Source organism: Rhipicephalus microplus, chromosome 1 (genome assembly GCF_043290135.1).
Source record: "Rhipicephalus microplus isolate Deutch F79 chromosome 1, USDA_Rmic, whole genome shotgun sequence".
Lineage (NCBI taxonomy): Eukaryota > Metazoa > Arthropoda > Arachnida > Ixodida > Ixodidae > Rhipicephalus > Rhipicephalus microplus.
Window position 1 is genome coordinate 102,991,753 of NC_134700.1, and position 24,351 is coordinate 103,016,103.

Below are 24,351 nucleotides of genomic sequence, written 5' to 3' on the forward strand. Positions count from 1 at the left end.
GCATCCACTAGTCAAGAAAACATACAAAAATTGTATTGTCTATAAAAAAGATTTCTACGTGCTGTAGAGAACGTGCCTTCACATTTTCACACCTACCTGTTGTTTGAAAAGTATAATGTAATGCCTTTTGAGAAGATGTACAACTTTAGATTAGCGAGAGCCTATAAACAAGTATTAAAGGGGAAACATGTATTCTTGACTGAACTTGCCAACCTTAACAGAAATTGTCAGCCTTATAAAATGCGAAACTGCGAAATTTGGACTGTTATAACTTGTAGAACAACATACGGGCGACATACGTTAGGAAACAGACTTCCGAGGCAACTAAATGCTTTATACGAATTTAACTTTCAGCTGGAAAGCAACACTTTCAATGCAATACGTTCCTTTCTTGCAAATAATTACATTGACACTATATAATATCTCGCGCATGCCTATGAGTGTCAACTATAGAGAATATGTCGGTGTACGCTAGGCATGGCGATTCGTAACCACCTCATATTTTCTCATATTTTCTTTCGGTCGTGTATTGAATGATTTGTGCAATTATATATCTATAGTGTACTCTATGTAAATTACAAATTTATGTTAATCTGTATGCACGTATTATAAAGGTAATCTATATGTACTGAGCTATCTAGTACATCCGTTGGTGTATATTTTTCCTTTGTGTATGGTTTGTACGCAAGACGTGGTTATTTGTAGTGGGCTCACATTTTCCTTCGGGTCCTGTACTAAGTGATCTATCTGTTCAGTACATTTTTTTTATGTACTGAGAACACCGTTGTACGCTGGTGCCAAAACGGGGGCTTGCAGCTTCGTCAAGCTATCCTTGCGATGGCTTTTTCTGCCGGCCTCCGGCATTGTGTACTATGTGTGTGTACTATGTACATGATGTCAATAAAGTTCACTGTTCACTGTTCACTGTTCACTATATATTTCGCTATCTGCCCTTCTTCATTCCCTTCTCCTCAACCTGACTTCTTTTTCATATCCCCTTGCAATACGATGCTTTTCAAGGCTTTATAATGTTATTTCTGTGGGCCCGTGTAGTCATGTGCTTCACAATAATGCCAGTCATCTGTTTCAATGATTTCGGCGCTGGTACTTCTCTGGCTGTTTCACATGCGAAAAAGAAGACAAAGAAAAACGCCATGGTAATGCCGCGTGAATGCCGTACCAGGGTCTTGGTGACTGTACACGTTAGTGTGGCGAAGTCTTTGACAGCTCAAACCGAACAAAGTGAACTCTATTCAGGCGAAAGCAAGCCTGAAATGCTTTTTCGAACACGGAAGTTCACCGTAGGACAGCTGTCGTCTCTCTAATTGCACTGAACGCCAACAAGGCAGGCTGTCACTAACTCACTGAAAAACAAGCAAGCGTAAGTGACACACCTACACTCGCATCACTCATCAACTCTAGCTGCAAATATAGTCGAGCATGTGTAGGGCCCGTGTGGTAACACCTCTAACTGGCGTGTATGAGATTGAAAGCAATTTCTTTACGAGGCTAATTAACGAGCATGCTCTCGTGTTGGTTCGTGAATAAAACCAATGATGATGATGATGATGATGATGATGATGATGTCATCGGATCCCACGAGGCGGTTTGTTGACACTCGCACACAAAAACTAAGTGCCCCGCGGCAGTGGTCTAGTGGCTAAGGTACTGCGCTGCTGACACGCAGGGCGTGGGATAGAATCCCGGCTGCAGCGACTGCGTTTTCGATGGAGGCGGGAATGCTGTAGGCCCGTGTGCTCAGATTTAGGCACACGTCAAAGAACTCCAGGTGGTCGAAATTTCTGGAGCCCTCCACTTATGGTGGTTTCGGTGGTTTCGAAACCATATGGTGGTTTCGGAACGTTAAACCCCACATATCAATCATCACTCATCACAACAAATAGGTATATTTACAAAAGAAGAGAAGACAAATACCGCAAACAAACCCTTAGCAGACACACCATAACCTATACGAAGAACGCTAAACTGTCATACGAACAGCTCTAAAGGTGTCACCGCTCATGATGAAGGGCACGATAACATAGACGAGAAACACGCGCAGGCGTCGGAGACAAGAACGGTGGTGGCGACGCTCTACTGTCAGCGAAGGAGCAGATGGACGCGCCGGGCGAGTTGGGGTCAACGGCCAGACGGCCCGTCGGCGTTCGCCAGCCGAAGACAGCGGTTGACCGAGGATACGCTAGTATTGCCTCACCAACGCCAAGCGGAGAGGAACGTGGCTCTGGTCAATGCCAGAAGATCGAATGAAATTTGGATACTCGTCCAGGTGGGAGTCCGCAGCTGCACGTGTATTCCGCTGGCCGCCACTCCCGCACCTTGGACACCTTCCCTTCGCCACTGCTTGGCCACCTCTTCGGCTCTTGTTCTGCCAACGGTGTCTTTCGATTCGGAAGTCTCGTGGACGTTACACATTGGCTGAGCGTGCCTTGCAGGTGCTCGTGCACCGAATCTCCACATCGTCACCTTCTATGCGATTTCCACCTACGGAGCTGGCACCTGTAATTCCTGCCATCGCCCTCCTCGTATTCCAGAATACTTCATCAAGGTCGCGCAATTTTCGAAAACGCGCACTTTACTGATTACAGACTCATAATGTTTCCATACACGCGCCAGCGAGGTGCCCTTAAACGAAAAGGTTGATAGGAAGCTTAATATATATTTTCAGCATAACAAAAAGCTTCCTTGTGCCATCTTTTCAGGAAGGCTTTTCACCATGGATTGTTATCTGTTTCACCACATATCGAGCAACGATTAGTTAGATTCTTTGTAACGCCGCATAGGCGTCTCGATGTGGTAACCTTAGGGCTATATTTCACCGAGGTCACAGCGTGCATGGTGCCTCATAATATACGAGCTTTGCAAAGAAAAAACCTCCAGCACTACCCACAAAAATAATAATATAAACCCCGAATTCGTGCAATGAAGCGTCACACACACCTTTGGTAGTCACAATAGTGCACTAGAATAATCTCCACACGTTTGAACATTGTATAGGCGATCGTGTCTTTTAAAATGCGAAGCATTTCTTCACGAACTTGGTGACTTTGAATCTATCTATCTATCAATCAATCTATCTATCTATCTATCTATCTATCTAGCCAATTACGTTTGGGTGCTCTCCTGGTCACCCCCTTAACGTGGCGTGAACCAAAATTAGCATGGAAAAGTAAGATAGTTTGACAAATTTGGCACGCAGGTCCATATATGAATAATGTTACAATCCCTTTTCTTACGTCGCCGAACACTTCCCGTCAAACAGTGGCACATGCCAACGGCGGATATGTGACGCTGTTATGCAGATATGTGCCACAGGTATTATACACTTGGTAACAACCCAGGAACGACAAAAACACACATGGGCAACTTTAACGCGCAAGCGTTAAGAAATATCCTACATCGGTAGCGTCGATGCGGCGAATGCAAAGAATAAATTTCAGGGTCCCAGCTGGAATCGAACGCAAGGATTCTGCGTGGCAATGAAGCACTTTACCACAGAGCTACGCCAGATATCGAAACTACTTTTCAAATAGGCGCTAATCTTCGTGAAACGCCAATAGTTTTATATTGGAAGCATTTCTTAGCGAACTTCGGCGACTTTGAGCGTATCTATCTATCTACCCTATTTAAAATCCTAAGTTCGTGGATGCTGGAATAGTTGGTGGATATGATGGAAAGAATAGTGGGTATGTTGTAAACTGTAGTGAGCATAATTACTGATAGCGGTGAGAGTGGAAAAAAATGGTGGCAGATGGTGGTGGTGAGGCGAGCTAATGGTGGTGACGGCGGAAAATGCCGGCTGATGACGGCTAGAGTGAAAAAAAATGGTGGTAGATGGTGGTGGTGGTGGCGACCCAATGGTAGTGACGATGAAAAATGCCGGCTCATGGTGGCGAGGCAAAACGTGTTTGGTAGAAGGCTTGGTGAGCAAGGTGGATGACGGTGGCATGATGGAAGCCTGGTGGATGACGGTGGCGTGATGAAAAGTACAATGAAGTATGTGAAATCACTTATTTGCACTGTTTCACTCTTGAATGCGCAGAGATATATGTTTACAGTCAAAACAAAACAACGCTACTATTGCTTTCTGGTACGTTTTTTTATTCCTGTGGTGTCAACAACGCATTAACTTTAGTGGAGCATAGAATATGCGGCCGGGAATATGTTTGCATTTCGCCCACGTACTTACATCAGCTGACATCCGCAATTTGTTTCTTTGTTGTGATGTTTGGAAGACCAGAGTGGTCACTGTGAACATGAAAATAAATGGTTAACATCGGCGAGCAGTTGTCGACAAATAAATGGGCTCCAGTTCGCCATTGCCTCTTTCAGTGTTAGAGCAGAACCCAGCGGTCACTTGATGTCGCCACACTAGAAACACAATTCTGGTAATTCTTGCACACTATTGTTTGAGCCGTACCTTTAAGTTAACAAAGTGTGTGCGAACATGCATAAACTTTCACTTTCGACATACGTCAAGATGAGCCCCAGCGAATTTGACTTTCACCCTTCTGTTCTACCACCAGGATTTCCACCAAAGGTTACTCATACCGACCGAGCCCGTACAAGTGTTATCGGCACTTCTGGTTTTCAGAATACACAATTTTGACGAGTAAAAATGACAATACAGCACAACTGCGGCATCATTTACCCTAAATGAAGCCTTTTTTATTGTGTACGGTGTCCGCGCAAGAAGCGACAAACATCGACGCGACGCGCTTTCAGCACTTCCACTAAAGGTACGCCTCGCCTCACTGACAGCCGCCGGTCGCACTCGCCGGCGCTTCGCTGGCTCTTATGCGAGAACATAGACACGTCAATTCGTATGTTTACTGAACCAATATGATAGCATAATGTTTCTGGCGCACTGCATAATTGTGTAGGCGTATCTATCGAATGAGCATACAAGCGTCATAAATCCTGAACTGATATCGCCCTTTGGAAGGAGCGAGAAACGGATAATAAACTTTGAAGTAACCACCGATAAACTCTACCTGCTCCTCAATCCACTGAGTTGTTTTTATTTCCTTGCGGTTGTACATTGTAATAAAAACATAGCGCTGTTGCCATTATCGCAGTGGCAATCGTTGCAGACAGCAGTTGTGCATGTTTGTCAAATGTGCAAATTTTAGTAGCAGGTGCAGATCCCGTCCCTCCCAAATAAATGACAAACAAAGCTGGAGTGAACCGTGACTTTGTGATTTGACTACTTCTTTAACAGCCGCACCGCCCTCTGTCGGCGTGGCGCAGTGCTTAGTGTACTCAGTTTAAAATTCGGGGGTGCCAGGTTCGATTTCACCATAGAGAAAGAAGAAGACAAGAGCGGACACTCCGCGAAACCTGGCCTCAGGAAGTGCGTCACGACTACGTAACGAACTAGTGCTCTCACCAAACGTCAGAGGGCGCAAGCGCAAAAAAGAAACAGTTATAATCAATGCAACAGAATTGTTTTTACAAAATAATAATTATACGCCCAAATTTGGTAGGTTCTTTACACATAAAAACAATTTATTCAACAAACCTTACGCGATAATTTTTCTTCAGCCGTACTGTCATAAACACCATCTACCCAGCGACAAGCCCATGCATGACTGACAGCGAGAAGCTTTCGTCGCTTTCGTCAACGTCGGCTGCGTCGGCGTTTTCGTGCGTGAGATAACAGGTGAGGCACGTTTTCAAGCGAAGCTTGTTGAATGACATGTTCTTGGTCTTGTTGGGTCATTTTTTCAGAAAACGGTTACACTTGCGCGAATAAGACACCATGCAACAAACATAGAAAGATGCACACACACACGTTGCGCTTCGAGTGCGCGAGTTTGTTTCTTACGTGGCGTCTCATTCACGCAGTTGTAACCTTTTTCTGAAGCTTGTAAGGACTGGGAGGTTCACTAAAAACAAAGTTTGTGGCTCTATGCGGCGGCTAGAAGGGAACATTGTGCAACGTATGCAGTATAGCAAAGGCGGCACGGCGTCAAGCCGAGGCGACGCGTGCTGCGTCTGCCACGGACGCGAGCGTCTGTGCGCTGAGCGTAGCTGGGCAGCTAGGTCATAGGCTCGGTGCAAAATATTGAGAAGCATTCGCTGGGCCTCGCATGCTTCACGACGCGTTTCCCGAAGGCACGGAACACGAATAATTCTTAGTGTGCCGGAGGCAAATCTGGACTAGCCAAGTGGCCATCATCTTCGTTTTTTCGCTAGCCTTGTGCCACTAGTGCAAGCTGCTCACAAATTTTTTTGACGTTTCCAATATAAATTTACCGCATAAATTTCAACTACGATTTTTCTTCCCAAGGTACTGCTGATACTGCGTACGTACGAAGGTGTTCTAAAGTTCCCAGGCCACGATACCATTGCATTACAAGGGATAGCGGCCTGGAAACTTGTGAAAATCTTTGTACGTGGTCTTGACGTATATCTTTGCAAGTCAGAGTTTTATGGGTCAGAGATGTATCACTGGTTTTGTATTGTGCATCGATTAGCTAATCATTCAAAGGGGTTTGTTGGTACACTTATGACGTGCACATATCTTTTTCGTAATTTGACAGCGAAGCATCCACTTACTAGCATTTTCAGACCGCGCTGACGCCATGCCGTCCGGCGGTCCAAGCTACGGCAGCTACTGCTGTGTATCGTGGTGCTTCAACAATGGCAGAACCCACAAGGAGCCTGGGACGAGTTTCTTCCGCATACCACGGGACGGCAGGTGTGTTAAAGCTTTTGTATGGTTTGCATGTCTTTAGGCTTACTGTTCGTACTTGCTCAGTGAGGGTAACAATAAAAAATCACTATTTCAAGCACTTCCCCTTTCAGCTGATAGTTCATTGCCAATGCAGGATGAAAGCATGGATGCAGTATGCTGGACGCAATGATCTCCTTAGTAAGCCGGCCAGCCTATTGTACGCAACGTACAGGGTTTGTAGCGACCATTTTACTGCTCAAAGTTTCATGGACCCTGGGCACACAAGGCTTACAAGAATGGCTGTTCCCAGTGTGCAACCAGCTGCACCATGTAAGTGATTGACTGAAACTCAATTATGTGCAATAGCAGCCACTTGTATTGAATCAGTGGCGACAGTTAACCGTGAAGATCTTTGTAGCCGATGGAGAAGCCTCACTATAGAAGTAACACTTGGAAAGTCTTAAATTTTGTGAATTGTGGGCTATTACCTTCCCAACAGCAGCTTTACATTTCTGTCGTTTTTTGATGCTCTTGACCTGCGCAACTTGTTTTAAAAGACTTTAAAGGGCTATTTCACGTTGTCTTCAAGCCTGAGTGCACATGTACGTATACCTTTCATCAGTGAAAGCTGCCACTGTTGATAATTCCAAAAATCACAAATTACTTGTTTCCTAGTTGGTGCCTTCTCTTTTCTTCCACGTTCGACCAATTTATGCGTTTGAAAGAGCTGTTTAAGTTTCCCCATGCTACAAGCTTTGTAACTTGTGCCAACTGCACATATATGCAGGTTCTCTGAGCGTCGCTTCAAGTAGTGACTGTGACATGGCTGCAGAAGCTGCACTGCAAGGTGCGGATGAGCTTCAGTTTGTGTTATTTTAAGCCTCTTACTGATACATTGTCGTAATTTCATTTCTTCAGGACCTGCGGTAGAGGCTTCAAACAGCGGCTCCCACACATTGAGGTGCCCCGATGAACAGGTTGCGTTCAGTGTCGCGATTTCTTTTTTTTTACCGAAATTGACTGTTGACCAAACCTCTGCAGGTGGCAGCTCCCTTGTAGCTGGTGAAAGAATTTCCGCTGACTTCGTCTTGCCGGAGAAGACCTTAACCAGTCATTCAGCTGTCACAAAAGGAACTTGTGTGACCGGTAAGTTGTATGTTCACTTCAACACCAGAGTGGATTGATATAGAGACTTCCGCAGGCCGCTCGCAAGATTGTTCCGACAGCACTGTCCGAGGCACTGAACAAGCTTCACAAAACCCTCCAGAGGACGTCTCCGCCAACAGCTCCACGCCTGAGTGCCCTAGAGAAAATGGTGACTATGCTTTTATTGCAGCTGTTTTTAGTGTGCTATTTTATGTTTAGGACATTCTGAGGAAACTATCCTCAAAAAGACACTACGTGTGCACTTACAAAATGTAAGGGTGGGCTCTCAGTGATTTTTATTTTTTTTGTGCATTGTCAACATTGTGAATGGTTTGTTTTTAGGTAGTGGAATCGAAACCTTTGCACCACAGAAAGTTGTGCACCTTGGGTCTGAAAGAGCGAGGAAAGTGCTCGTATGGGATTAGTTGTTCTTCGCTTTTACATCCATTTTTTTGTTTATTGCAGTGCGTTCCTGTGTGCCAGCGACAATGTCTCCATCAATGAAGTACAAGCAAACCATTAAACATCTGCAAGCCAAAGTAGCAGCACAGCGGAAAACTATCAAAAGACTGCGGAGACAGCCACACCAAGCACCGTCATCGACTTCAAAGGCGCTTGAAGTTATCCGACCGCACGTCACCGAGGAGGTTTTTAAACTTCTTTCTGCACATGTTCGCTTGAGGCCCAAACGCAAGGGCAAGCGGTTTTCCGTGTGGTTCAAGAAATTTGCTCTTCACTTAAACTTCCGAGGTCCGCGAGCATACGGATTTATGGCTCCATATTTTTCTTTGCCCTCCCGGCGTTCATTATGGAGGTGGCTAGCTAATGTAAAGATGACTCCAGGCATAATTCCAGGAATCCTTTCTTCCATTGCAACAAATACTCAAGCTTGGATTGAACGGGACCGAGTGTGCGCTTTAGTTTTTGACGAAATAGCACTCAAAAAGAATTTGTACTATGATGCTGCAAGAGACGTTGTCCAGGGTTTTACAGATGATGGAACTCATCGCACTTCAACCATCGCTGATCGAGCACTGGTTTTTCTTCTTGTTGGCGTTTCGAGAAAGTGGGTTCAACCGGTTGCTTTTACTATAGGGCACACATCAACACCATCATCTGTTATGCATAACTTGCTGGTGTCACTCATTTTGGAGCTTAGGAGCATTAATATTGCAGTGAAAGCAGTCATTTGGGACCAGGGCAGTTCAAATGTAAGTCTCGCTAACCAACTAAGAGTGACTGTAGCAAAGCCTTTTTTTGAAGTTAATGGTGAGCGGGTATATTGCATTTTTGATGTTCCGCATTTAATTAAAACAACGCGCAATAATGTCCAAGCACACAAGTTATACATTGGGGATGACTTGGTTAACTGGTCGCACATTGTAAGCCTTTACCAATACTCACATGAGTTGCGGTTGCGATTGGCTCCAAAGTTGACTGAACGGCACGTTCATCAGAAACCTTTTTCTAATATAAAGGTCAGCAGAGCAACTCAGGTACTCAGTGCATCAGTTTCGATTGCTATCACGGCAATGGTGTATGCGAAGGTGCTGCCTGCCTCGGTCATCACTACAGCTAAATTTTGTGATCGTATGGACAGGATTTTCGATGCCTTGAACAGCTCGAGTAAAAAAGAACTTCGCAAAAGCTGCGGCATGCAATCATAAAAAATGATTCAGAGCTGATTGACTTCCTCCGAGGCCAGCTTCCCTGAATTGCATCATGGCAGTTTGTTGGCAGACGTCAACCACAAACCATCGTAGGTTGGCAAATTACAATTCAGGCTATTTGTCAACTATGGGACGACCTCTCCAAAAATTACAATTTTGAATACCTGTTAACACGCAGGCTTCAACAGGATCCTCTGGAGAACATATTTGGCCACATTAGGCAAAAACAGGGTTGCAACACCAACCCCAATGTAGCAAAATTTATTTGTGGCCTGAAGCACATCTGCATAAGAAAACTCTTCAAGCTGTCAGAATACGGAAATGTCGAGGCTGATGAATGTGACCTCTTCCAGGAGCAGCTCTCGCCATTTCTCCCTCACCAGTGCGCCTCTTGTGGATAATGAGGAGTGTGCACAGCCACAGCCTGACGACTTTCCCGCTCTAGACGATCTCTCTCAACTTGCGACGAACATTCACTCCCATATTATCGATTACTCCGCTGCATATTATGTAGCTGGTTTTCTCATCAAACACTTCCTTCGGAATGCATGTGACGGTTGCAGTTGCCCACAGTTACTGAAAGACGACAGTGAGACGCTTAAGGGTACCCACCAGTATTTCACAATGCTCAAAGCATACCACGTCCCCAGCAAACTTTTTGGGAATCTCACTGTGCCATCGGAAGCAGCTTTTGCATACGTACAACTACTTGAATCTCACTTTCTTGCCATGATTGAGGCCACTGCACATCACCTGAAAGTGTGCGATGTTTTGCATCACCATCTGTCAAGTGTTGGCGATTTTCATTTCTGCTCTGCTGGGTGTCGCGCGAAGTTTCTGAAAATGTTTTGCCGGGTTCGTTTATGTTGGCATGTGCGTTTTGTGAACCGAAACTTAGATAGGGTTAGGTTCCAGTCTTCAATCTCAGGCATACAGCTTGACAAGTTCAAGGGTTAGCAATTAGCGGCGGGTTTACACTAAAGTATTCGAGTTGAGCCGAATCCTGCAATAGCTTTGTTATGTTATTACTTCGTTACAGCAGACTTCATTATGGTCTTATATGCTTATATTCAGTTCAACTGGACTAACCACTCCTTCGTTGCATACAAGGTTTTGGTTACCCGCTATGAGGAGTAGGGACACTGTGTATTCGCTCGAAGTGATTTGCATAACCTTAAAAAGAATGTTGGGTATCCTGTCTGTATTTTTGTAGCAAATGCGGGCGAACTGTACACTTTACTGTGGGTCGCTTGGTCACTGTGTATGCTTTATCTCTCCAGCTCAAGTAATATATCGATAACAAAACCGATTGTTGAAATGTCTTCGAGAGGGTAAGGAACACAGTATGAAGTGGGCACGATTCACGTTATCACGCTTTTCGTATTTTAGCTTATCATCAACCTCCTCATCTCGCCCATCAAAATTTTCAAAAGAATACCCAAACTTGTAGCGTTTGATGGGGCTGCGGATGCTGCCATTTTATTTTTATATAGCTTGTGATTGATAACGTACGGTGTAGAGCCTTTGTGAAAAATAATGAGCCAAAGTGGTTTCCTTCTGCTATTTATTAGCCCTTTAATACCGCTCTCGTAGCACCAATTAAGGTCCACAATTCTGGATAAGTGATGACTACAATCTATTTTAGCTCGGAAGCGTCACAGCAACACCCAGACGCAAATCACTTGGGATCTTAAGTTTTTGATGAAGGCGACGCATAAGAAGAGCCACAAGACCTGCCAGAGTTGTAGCATAAAGTTTATCTTTCACGTAGTGAGCAAGCTGCAAAGCCCTACCTTTCTGAGGACAAGCAGGCATCAAGTCTGCTTTTTTTCATTTCGGGCTAGCTGTTCTTGAGCACAGCCACTGCACCTTTGCCTTTCTGCTATATTGTGTCGTGTGGTTTCTGTGCGCTCTTTTTTTCTATGCATTATTTCGGTTAACCCCAGGCGTGATTCGCGACTTCATTGCTGTGCATATGTCACTTCTTCCTTCTTCATCAGCATTGTGCGCTGTGTTTTTGCCATAGATCCTTACTTACTCACTGGCCCGCTCTGTCATACTTCACCAGCTTCTCGGCTTCTGCCAACTCTAACGATGTGTGCGTTGTCTGTGTTCTCTATGTATTTGTTACAATATTTGTTACAATTTATTTGTAAGGCGAGATGCATTTGTTGTCTACCTTTGTCATATTGTGCTTTTTATATTCTCATACTCTATACCTTGCCTTTGAATAAAACATTGCGGATACTCTGTTTCTTTGACTGCTATATACATTGATCACTTGTTCCAAAAGAAAAACACAAGCGCGATGAATAAAACCGTAGTGAATTATCATTACCTGCATCTCTTTTTATTATAACTTAATCGAAATAAAAATTACGTCACGACCAATTCACACGAACCACTGAACAAAACAAAACAGGGAATCGCTAAATCAAAACGACCTACAAAAGCTATCCATTTCGGCGATGAAAAGTGGTCTGAAATCATGAACTTTCGTCATAGCCAAACGTCGGTTACGCAAAGTAATTCAAAATTTGCGCCAGTGAAACCGAAACAGGAAGCGCACGCCACTTGCTCTCACCAACCACCAGGTGTGCTGGGGGTCGATTGGGCCGCCGGGGTCTACGGGAGTGTCCACTCTTAACCTTTATTTCTCTATGATTTCACGCTGGCACAGCTTTTTTTTCAAGGGTGTTTGCGCTACATTCTTTTATACAATTATTTTTATAATTTCTTCAGCGGCAGCTCGTCACGGTGGTTCTGACGCTGGTTCGCGCTCCAGCGTTGCCGGCTGGAGCACGCCATCCACCATCCGCTCCACCAGACGTCACCATACACCATGTGCCACCATTTCCACCGCTATTATCCACCAAAATTGTTGCTGGTGGAATCCACCATTCCTATGGTGGACGTTTTTTCAATAGGGTATCTATCTATCTATCTATCTATCTATCTATCTATCTATCTATCTATCTATCTATCTATCTATCTATCTATCTATCTATCTATCTATCTATCTATCTATCTATCTATCTATCTATCTATCTATCTATCTATCTATCTATCTATCTATCTATCCGAAACGACTTTTAGGTCTCCTAGCCGTTTCAAAATGGTATCGATAACAAACGTGGTATGGCATAACATGACTGTATACAGAACATATTTGAGTAGTCGTAACATTAAAATCATGGTATGTATGTCATGAGTGTCATGATATACATTTCATGGTCCTTCAGCTCTTGCAGTAGTTTCGTTCACATGGCATGTTGCAAAACTGGTATGATATGGCATGATTGCATGCCGAACACAAGCGACTGATCCTAACCCGAAAATCATAACATGCGTGTCCTATAACAACATGAGTACATGCCACGCTCATGATGCGCTCGTGGCCATTTCGCTAGCGTCACATTTACCAAATTTGGTATTACGGGACGTGAATGAATGATGAAGGTATGATACTGGTGCAAACATGATAAACATGAGATGCGTGTCATGTAACAACATGATTACATGCTACGATCATGATGCGCTCGAGGCCGTTTTGCTAACATGTACCAAACTCGGTATTACGAGTCGTGAATGGATGACATAGGTAAATGACACACTCAAACATGATAATCGTGATATGCGTATAATGTAACAACATTACTGCATGCCACACCATGATGCGCTCGCGGCTGTTTCACTAGCCTCACATATGCCCAATTTTGTTTTACGTGATGTCAATGGATGACGAAGGTATGTCACTGATGTAAATACGATAATCATGAGATGCGTGTCATGTGAGAGCATGACTACATGCCACAGTCAAGGCGCCGATACATTTCCACATGACGCCGTGGGCGTGCTCGCCGCCGTTTATTTCGTCGCGTCACGCCAGCGTGTCCACCACAGACGCCAGTCTTTGCCATATACTCGCAGGCGCGCGCCGCGCTGCGTTTCAGCGCGTCCCGCGTACCTCCGTCACAGAAAGAGGGAGACGCAGTCTTGTCTGGGTAACACATCGGCGCGAAATGCACCATGTTGCATGTCGCGCTGGCTGCCGTCGGGCCGCGCCGATGGACGCTGGTTGCTCCGGTCGCGCCTGGCGTCAAGCTATAGAGTGCTCACGTTTTGCTAACGTAGCGTTGCTGTGCCCAGCGTGCACGCATGTCAACGCTGCATTGGACTATATTGGGCCCTTCATGATGCGTTCGGGGCCATTTTGCTAACTCCACATATAGCGAGTATGGTGCTACGTGACTTCAATGAATGAGGAAAGTAAATGACTGGTGCAAACATGATTATGCTGACAAGCGTGTCATTTAAGAAAATGACAACATACCACGCTCATAACGTGCTCGCGGCCGTTTCGCTTGCTCCACATATGCCAAATTTAGTATAACGTGACGTGAATACATGACGGAGGTAAACGACACATTCAAATATGATAATCATGACACGAATGACAAGTACAGCATTATTTACCTCCACCTCGAAACGTTGTGCTGATTTTAAAATGACATATCAACCTTTTCTCATTCGTGCTTCACATATCATCGATTCCCACTTTACGTGGGATCTGCCATTTTTTGTTGTTGGGCCTACGAAATTTTAATAACATTACATATGTACTCCTTTACTACAGCCGTCACGTCGGGTTAACGTCAATCGTGGTTAGTTGTCATGCGCTGAAGTTCATTTATGAAGCCGTGTCCAGGGCCAGCATCTTCGCGAGCATCAGCGCTTCATATCAGCGCCTGGTGTTGCTAATATGCATGCTCCAGTTGCCATCGTTGTGCAAGTGCAGACAACGGGTTATATAAACATCTGCAACTCTTGAACATATGTCTGTGCGTATATTTGTACATACGGGTGCGGCGATGGCGTAGTGGTTAGAGCATCCGCCTCGCATGCAAGAGGTCCGTGGCTCAAATCCCGGTGCCGCGCAGTTCCCAACCGGATACAAAAAAAAAAAATCCGCGTGTTGATGGAACTGCATTAAGAGGCCTGGGGTGCGGCCTCACCGACAACCACCGCCGGGAACGCACTCCCTCACCAGAGAAGGATTGGCCACCCTGGTGCAGTATCTGGCCACTACCTCCCACATGCATACGTCAAATAACTCACAGCCCTAGGTCCCCAGCAGCTGCGAAGCAACTGACCACGGCGGCGGTCAAATCTGCAACGCAGCAGAGGGTGCTAAGAATCTCTGGATCCGGACAGGCCGCCATTGGAACCTGAACTTGGCAACATTTAACGCTAGAACCTTATCTAGTGAGGGAAGTCTAGCTGTACTATTCGAGGAGCTAGCGGGTGTTAAATGGGATATAATAAGGCTTAGTGAGGTTAGGAGGACAGATGAGGCCTATACTGTGCTACAGAATGGGCACGTCCTTTGCTATCGGGGCTTGGCAGACAGAAGAGAACTGGGGGTGGGGTTCCTAATTCACAGAAACATAGCTGGCAACATAGAGGAATACTATAGCATTAACGAAAGGGTGGTATGTATTGTAATTAAACTGAATAAAAGATACAAGATGAAGGTAGTACAGGCTTACGCGCCTACATCCAGTCATGATGACGCTTCAATTGAAAGCTTCTATGAAGACGTGAAATCGGCAATGAGTAAGGTAGAAACACAGTAAACTATAGTGATGGGCGACTTTAATGCAAAGGTAGGGAAGAAGCAGGCTGGAGACCAGGCAGCAGGAGATTATGGCATCGGCACTAGAAACGCCATAGGAGAGCTACTAGTAGAATTCGCCGAACGCAATAGTTTGCGGATTTTGAATACCTTCTACCGAAAACTAGAAAACCGCAAGTGGACATGCAGGAGTCCTAATGGCGAAAATGACAACGAAATAGACTTTATAATGACTGCACACCCAGGAATCGTGCAAGATGTGGAAGTGGTTGGCAAGGTACGATGCAGTGACCATAGAATGGTACGGTCTCGAATTCGCCTAGACTTGAAGAAGGAACGACAGAAATTGATATGCAAGAAGCCGATCAATGAGCTAGCACTGAGAGGGAAAGTACAGGAATTCAGAGTGTCGCTGCAGAACAGGTACTCGGCTCTTAGTGAGGAAACCAACCTTAGCGTAGATACAATGAATGATAATCTGACGAGTATTATTACGGAGTGTGCAGTGGAAGTTGGAGGCAAGGTAGTTAGACAGGACACTGGCAAGCTTTCCCAGGAAACGAAGAACTTTATTAAGAAGCGTCAAATCATGAAAGTGTCAAGTACAAAAACAGACAAAATAGAACTGGCAGAGCTTTCGAAGTTGATTAATAGACGTAAAGTATGCGATGTAAGAAGGTATAACATGGAGAGAATTGAACACGCTCTGAAAAACGGAGGAAGCGTCAAATCAGTGAAGAGGAAACTTGGGATAGGCAAAAGTCGAATGTATGCACTAAGGGACAAAGAAGGCAAAATAACTACCAATATAGATAGAATAGTTAAAATAGCGGAGGAGTTTTACAGAGATCTGTACAGTAGCCGAGACAACCACGGCCTTAATACTATAAGAACTAGCAGTAATCCAGATGACACTTCACCAGTAATGATAGAAGAAGTCAGAAAAGCTTTGGAGAGCATGCAAAGAGGCAAAGCTGCTGGTGAGGATCAAGTAACATCAGACCTGCTGAAAGATGGAGGACAGATTGTGTTAGAAAAACTAGCCACCCCATTTACGAGGTGTCTCCTGACGGGAAGGGTCCCAGAGTCTTGGAAGAACGCTAACATCATCTTAATACATAAGAAAGGAGATTGCAAGGACTTGAAGAATTACAGGCCGATTAGCTTGCTCTCTGTAGTATACAAGCTATTTACAAAGGTAATTGCTAACAGAGTAAAGAAAACATTAGAATTAAATCAACCAAAGGAACAAGCAGGATTTCGAACAGACTACTCAACAATTGACCACATTCATACTATCAATCAGGTAATAGAGAAATGCTCAGAGTATAACCAACCACTATACATAGCCTTCATAGATTACGAGAAGGCGTTTGATTCAGTAGAAATATCAGCCGTCATGCAGACACTGTGGAATCAGGGCGTAGATGAAGTATACATAAACAATCTGGAAGAAATCTACAGGGGATCAACTACTGCCATAGTGCTTCATAAAGAAAGCAACATAATACCAATCAAGAAGGGTGTAAGGCAGGGGGACACAATCTCTCCAATGCTATTTACCGCGTGCTTACAGGAGGTTTTCAGAAACCTATATTGGGAACAGTTAGGGAAAAGAGTTGAGGGAGAATACCTTAGTAACTTGCGCTTCGCCGATGACATTGCATTGCTGAGTAACTCAGGGGACAAATTGCAACTCATGATTACGGAGTTAGACAAGGAAAGCAGAAAGGTGGGTCTTAAAGTTAATCTGCAGAAAACGAAAGTAACGTACAACAACCTCGGAAAGAAGCAGCGCTTCGAGATAGGTAATAGTGCACTTGAAGTTGTAAAAAACCATGTCTACTTTTGGCCGGCAATAACCGCAGAGCCAAACCACGAGATTGAAGTAACTAGAAGAATAAGAATGGGGTGGAGCACACTCAGCAAGCACTCTCAAATTATGACAGGTAGATTGCCACTATCCCTCAAGAGGAAGGTATATAACAGCTGTATCTTGCCGGTACTTAGCTACGGAGCAGAAACCTGGAGACTTACAAAGAGGGTTCAGCTTAAATTGAGGACGACGCAGCGAGCAATGGAAAGAAAAATGGTAGGTGTAACCTTAAGAGACAAGAAGAGAGCAGAGGAGATTAGGGGACAAACGGGGGTTAAGGATATCATAGTTGAAATCAAGAAGAGGGAATGGACATGGGCCGGGCATGTAGCGCATAGACAGGATAACCGCTGGTCATTAAGGGTAACTAACTGGATTCCCAGAGAAGGGAAGCGGGTTAAAGGGAGACAGAAGGTTAGGTGGGCAGGTGAGATTAAGAAGTTTGCAGGTTTAAATTGGCAGCAGAAAGCACAGGACCGGGTTAACTGGCGGAACATGGGAGAGGCCTTTGTCCTGCAGTGGATGTAGTCAGGCTGCTGCTGCTGATGATGATGATATTTGTACATATATATAGAGTCATTTCATGACGTGTCACTCAATAAAAAAATGCAACATGGACACCTTCTCTCCGCATGCTTCGCGTAACGTCGATTCCCAGGTACGTCGAATCTGCCGAATGCTTTTCTACAGTAACGACAGTGGCCATTCGAAACTACTTGCTATTACGTCACAATCTGTTGAGTAGGCTGTGCGGCCCATTGCACTACATATTCAGTAACATTACGATGTACAATGGGCGCACCCAAGCACTCCTAATGAAACCGCGTTCAGCATTTGAGAGTGGTTATTAACAACATCAACGCAGAGGCTCTGATTTGTAGATGCAATGGTCGACAAACAATACTCGACGCTCCAGCTGTGGGGATGTTCCAGCTGTGGCGGACATTCGAAAAACTAAACGAGAGGTGGCTTACTACAACTATCTGCATTGAAGACGCACGACCGGCGGCTTAAAGATATTCGCCCTGAAAAATGTTCCTAAAGCGAAAGCACTAAAGCATCCTCTGTTCCCCCAGTCGGTTACAATCTATAGCTGGATAAAATTTATGTACATTAAGGCTCCACAGAGATCTCCGATGCACAGTAGCCGATATTACCTTACTCCGAAGTGGGTGTCCATTGGTGCTGATTTGTATGTATACGTCTTTGGTGAGTAAACGTCTCAGACTTCTATAGCTGTGTAAGACTATATAAAAATAACTGTATACATATGCTCCGTCTAAAGCCATCACTGCTCCACGTGGAGAAAACTTGCGGAGATGTTGTAGCGAATCGCATTTGCGGATTTCCGTTACGTCGAAAAATTGCTAATTCTACATAGGTGATTTTCCCATACACACAAGCGCTGTTAGTTTAAACCTCCTAGCAAGATTTCCACAAAAATTTCAACAATGCTGCTCGGGTATACGTAATATTTGCAGCAGGGACGACGAACGCTACATTTTTAACATCCGTAGCAACAGCATACGTATAAATACTATGCGCTAACTAGTTGCGCCGTTGGGCATGCCTTAGTATTACCATAGTTTATGAGTACTTTTGCTGCCCATTAGGCTGCTCCAAATAAGCGGAGGTCGCTGGCAGTGCTCGGGTAGACGGCGGCCACGTAACATGGCTTCTCAACACGCGTTTTTCATTTTGTATTTGGTGTTGTGCGCGTTGTGCATGAAAATCGAAAGGGATGCTCCGCACATGCGGCGCACATAGGTGTCGATTGTTAATGACGAAAAAGTGTTTAAGGTCTGGCTGCCTGGACAGCGAACGGCAAAAAAGTGGAAGCGCGCTATACAGCGACGAATTTGATCCCCGGCCAGCGCGTGTGTGCGAAGAGCACTTCGATAGGGGTGGGATCTTTCACGCAAACCATGCAGTGACTAACCGGACGAGTTGTTTGAAGACGCCGCACGATGTGCCAAAACATTGGCTGGACGCTGTGCCTAGGATTTTCACGGCTTCCCGGCGTATTTGTCTAGCGCAAAAGGTCCACAGCTCGTCCGCCTACACAGTAAAAATTTTTACACCCAGAAGGGTGTAAATGAGCTTGTCCCGTGGACGACACTCTAAGGGTGTTATTTCAGCACCTTTCAAAAAGGGTGCTTTTTCATGCACCCTTAGAATAGGGTGTACATGTAAAAAAACTGTAGGGTGTTACAAAAACACCCTTAAGGAAGGGTGCCTTCGATGTCCATCACTTTTTTAGCACCCTCTGAGGAGGGTGCGAGAAGGGTGCACAAGGGTGTTGAGTGCCCATGGCAGGGGTGCCAGTATTCTTTTAGACTGCACTAATAGATATCGGCATGCACTGATTACACACTACTTGAAGAAAGTGGTCCTGATTATCAATGGTGCGCCACCTGTCGAGCTCCATTCATTGCGTCTGGGCAAAAATATAAACGCGTACTATCGTGTATTAACTTGTGCTGGATCTATATATACTTCACAGTATATGCATAATGCGCGTTACAGAAAATGAAGCCTTTCTGCCCTTGCATATTGCGTTTATTTAATAGGCAAATAAAACATAAACTTTTCTTCTGCCACACAACTTTTTCACCAGGTATACGTTCACGTATACGTACACTACACATGCAACACCTCAAATGTTTATTATATTTATTCACTTTCACTTCATTAACAATTCTTTTCAACATACAATTACACTGGTTTCAGTTTAGTATACTGCTTCAAGTACATAAAGACTACAAATGAAATATACGCTAATATATCCCTATAATTCTTTCAAGTATCTACAATCCCAGTGGTTTCCAGTTTAATACTCCTTCATGTACACAATCGGTTAATAGGAATGAAATACCGGCAAATATATACTTATGATTCTTTGAAATATATACAGTCACCATGATTTCACTATATACGCCTTCATGTACACAATCGTTCCCAAGAAGTGATGCACACAAAAATATATATGGATAGTGTTTTCAAATGTATACAATCACAGTGGATTAAGCTTAGTATTCCTGGATGTATAAAAATTGCTTATGAGAAATGATGTCAATGCAAACATATACGGGTTTTCGCACATATAACTTTAGCGAATACTTAAGAAACCAATGCAATGATCAGAAACACAATAAGCTAAAAACGAACACAAAACTGAGTCAAAACACACAGAAAACAAAAAAGGTAATGCATAATTATGGCTAACGACACAGCTCGGTCACTTTATGCCAAATGTCCCAGCCACTTTGGCAACCATCTCAAATGTATTCGAAAAACTCTTGCTGCATTGAAAATAGTGAACTTCTGGAATATTTAGGAGAGGAAAAATATTTGGTCACGTGGCTGCCCTCTGAACTTCCTGGAATGCCGTCTAGGTGTTGTATGTGAAAAATTTTATTTTAAAAGTACCGCTCCTTCTTTGCATACGAAACTCGGTCTACGTGTTACGTAACAAGAGCTTAATTTGGGAGAGTTGGTTCATCGTGGTTGTGTGCTAGTCACAGCGCGACAACTTTAGGAAGAGACAGAAAGGACAGGAAAGAGCACCGACTGTCAACTGAATTTAATGAATGTGCTACGAGCGCTTTTATACGGAGTACAAGAAACGTGTTCATGCGCGACGACACGTGTGAGCACTACAAAATAATCTTAACTGTGAAAAGAATACTCCCTCTTGGAAAGGATAAGTGAACGTGTAGTGATGCACTGATCATTGGTTTACCTGATAAAAAATACTTCTACAAACGTTAAATTGGCATTAAGTAAACCTATTCTCGTGACGAATGGGGCAAGATTGACTATTCCTGTTGCTGTTTAGTACACACAATTTTGAAAGCTTGCAAGGGGTGGAAAACAACATGCTAATATCATATCTGCTGGCTATTTTTTAATTGTGAGACACAGGATGTGGTATAACACGCAAAGGTTTTGGTCATTGTTTTTTGTTGGTCCTGTCTTCTTTAACTTTACTTTCTGCAGGAGGGTTTTGCAAACGGGTGTGATGATTCTGTTGGGATACCCAGTATCTTTTAGTCTTTTAATCTGGTTTTTAAACCTGACCTCACCCTTGTGCTAACATGACTTCTGAAGGGTGGCCTGAGTACATGTGGTATCAATTCCGCTTTCTACTAATTTTGAATGCCCACTATGAAAAGGCAGAACATTCTTAGCACTACTGGGCTGATAGCACCAGCCAATACCCCAACAGCATCATCACACTTGTTTGCGAAACCCTCCTGCAGAAAGTAAAGTTAAAGGAAACAGGACCAAAAGAAAAAGAGAATGACCAATCACCTTTGCATGTCACACGGTACTATACGTACATAAGGTGTCTCACAATTTTAGGAAACAAGCCAGCAGATATGACATTGTTGTTTTCCACCCTTTGCAAGCTTTCAAAAGTGCATGTACTTACAGCAACAGGAATAGTCAATCTTGCACAATCCGTCACTAGAATAGGTTTACTGAACGACAATCTAATGTGTATAAGATGCCGCTAACATGTGGAAAAGTAAACATAAGACAAACTGGGCAATGCTTCAATGATCAAGCAAGACAGCATACTTTAAATGTTAAGAAGGGCTATAATAGTCTCATGGCCGGGCACCGTAAAGAATGTAAGTGTAGTCCTAGGTTTCATAAAACACGGTTTTTGAAAAAAAAAGCTAGCAAAAATATGAGAGATTTTAGAACCCTTTATCAGGAAGGCCAAGGATCGATACATTAGTACACCTTCACTTATCTTTTCCGAAAGAGAGTATTCTTTTCTCGGTTAAAATTATTTTGTCATGGTCACACATGTGTTGTTGCAGATGAGCCCTGGTCTTGTGCTCAGTATAAAAACGCTCGTAGAACCTTCAATAAAATTCAGTTGACAGCGCTCTTTACTGTCCTTGTTGCGATAAGAGTTTTATTACAGAGAAAATTTCATTTTCGTACAATTCAGGTATAATGATGAGTTTTCATTGTATCACAACATGGAGCAAATTGCATCTCTATACGGACAAAAATCACAATTTTGTGAAATTCATGATATTTTCTCGTATATTTCAGCAGCTTGAGAGGTCTAAAGATATTTTTTCCTCAAAATATACCTTCTGTGGAGTAAGTATTCACTGCTCAGATATTCATACAAAGTGCAATATTGCAATAAAAATGCAAACATAACACATTTTGGCTTTATTCTTGGAAGCAAATGTGGCAAAAAAATTGCACTATTATTATTGAGCTTCAAATACCTTACAGAAGCACATTTACTTAACAGGTAGACCGAATTTGCTTTAGAAAAAATAAGCAGTAGTTTTAAAACGAAATTTTCCACAAACAGCACACAGACGGCATTATGCCAGGCAGTTATAAGCCAGCCACATGAACAAAACTTTTTTTCTCGCTGAAATATTCTAGCAGTTCACTGTTTTCAACGCAGTAAGTCAGCACTTTTTTTTCAAATACAATTCAGATGGTCGCCAAAGTGGCTGGGACGTTTGGCATGGAACGGTCCAGCTATATTTAAGCAAAATAACTTACACAAATAACAATGTTTGTTCATCTACCATGACCACACTAGAAAAAGTTGTTCAGGCATTGTGACACTAAAATTTTCAGCGTCGTACTGCCTGAACAACTTCTTTGATAAACTCCAAACTCACGCCGAGAAAACGCCGCTCAATCACGGTGGATGTTAAAGGCCTTGCGGCCGTAGACAATGTTGAAAATAAAAAAAATCAACTCATCAGTGCTGTCACTCCTTCTTCGTCATTACTGACACGGAAGACTTTTCGGTTATCCATGTGGAGGATCAGGAAGTAGGCTTGCTCTAGGCTGGGGCCGGGGGTAGACTACGCAGGACGTCAGCGGCACCCTCTCATCCTGTAATAAGAGCAAATATGACTTCTCATAAAAGGAAGTTCGTGCTGTTCTGGCAGCACCATATATAAAGAATGTGTAGTGTGTATCCTTCGAAATGGCGTGTAATTGACATTACACTGAACTCGAAGCATACAACCCATACATTCCAATAATTTCGTATGATAAAGATAAGAGTTTTCCAGCATACAGCAAATTCCCGAAATGAGGTGAAGTGTAAGACTACAGCTCAAAAATGGCACTTACGAAAGCCTGAACTCACCTAAGAATCAAATTCCTTCTAAGGTAGTGAGCCAGTGTGAAAAACAATTCATAAAATACAACGTTCCGAACATGTAACATTAATCAAAATGCACAAGAAACTTACCTCTTCATGTACAAAGAGTGAAGACATCTCTGCTTTCTCTTTTGCATGAGAACAAATGATCTTGGGCGTGGCACTAGCGAAGAGGTCTGCAAAAAAATAAGTAAAAGATTTACTGACTTCAATCACGCCTCTAACAATCTGAGGAATTGTTACAAGTCACCAATCAGTGCAATTCTGACTGCCTCTATAAGGGCATCAAAAATGAACAATTTTCTCGTTCTTTCTACTCTCACAAGACGCTCCGTCAATGGAATCTAATCCAAATTTGACGCTGTGCTTCCTATTTGCCTGTTTTCGAGGCGTAGGGCTGCGAACATGTGTTTTGTGCAACTAATCTAGCACAGAAATTCGTCATCTATAATTCAATCATCTTAATTCATTGTAATTTGATAAAAGATGTGATAGCTCGTCCAGTTTTTAAAGAGTTGCGGGCCTGCAATAGGCACTGCCTTGCACGTATGAAAGTACTTCTTTTTTTAAAAAAATTGAAAGCTTGCTTTCAGAAAAAGCGTCTGGAATATTTCGACAACCAAGCCCATCCTCTGATGGCAATCAGGGGCACGCTATTAGCGATTATTGACTACGGGATTTGCAAACGTAACCCGTGCCTAAATACTCAGTTAAACACAATCACGCAAGTAAGAGCGCTCGAACGACACCAACGCGCGCGGACGCCGACTACGTTGCAGCAGCCATGGCTTATGCTAGAGCTACCGCACATAGCTCCAACAGTCACGTATACTCTCTCGATTCTGTTATAACGCCGAACATTATCGCAGATGAAAGCGAAGCACGAAAACAGCAAACATAAACGAGGGAAAACAACGCACGGCAATGGCCACAACAACGCGCCTTTGGAAGTCTGCTAGATCTTTCCCTGTTGCTGGTGGCACTTGTCCTAAATAGCTTAAAAGACTGAGGCGCACGTGCTGGGAGCATCGCGGCATATCAGCACCTCCAACTATACCGTCTTCAAGCAAAAAAAAAGCCATTTCGTACAGTGCGCCTCTGTACATCATTTTTGCTTTTTCTTTCTTTTTTTGCGCTTACACCTACAGAAGCACGTTGCACATT

The 24,351-nt window shown here is 43.7% G+C and overlaps 2 protein-coding genes across 3 annotated transcripts in view; one reads left to right on the top strand and one right to left on the bottom strand.

The window, feature by feature from the left end:
- LOC119178424 (coiled-coil domain-containing protein AGAP005037) overlaps window positions 1-24,351 on the bottom strand; it is a 421,294-nt gene that overhangs the window by 358,348 nt on the left and 38,595 nt on the right. The window lies entirely within an intron of this gene.
- Window positions 6,389-11,626, top strand: LOC142796265 (uncharacterized). Of its 2 annotated transcripts, XM_075886489.1 has the most exons (6): window positions 6,389-6,721; window positions 6,852-7,027; window positions 7,485-7,544; window positions 7,616-7,843; window positions 7,899-8,012; window positions 8,309-11,626. In XM_075886489.1, exons 1-6 carry the CDS (start codon window positions 6,606-6,608, stop codon window positions 9,508-9,510), a joined length of 1,896 nt encoding a protein of 631 aa, XP_075742604.1. In that variant the 5' UTR covers window positions 6,389-6,605; the 3' UTR covers window positions 9,511-11,626. The 2 variants fall into 2 exon arrangements, with proteins under 2 accessions (XP_075742604.1, XP_075742612.1); XM_075886497.1 differs by lacking the exon at window positions 8,309-11,626 and having other exon boundaries at window positions 6,394-6,721; window positions 7,616-7,984.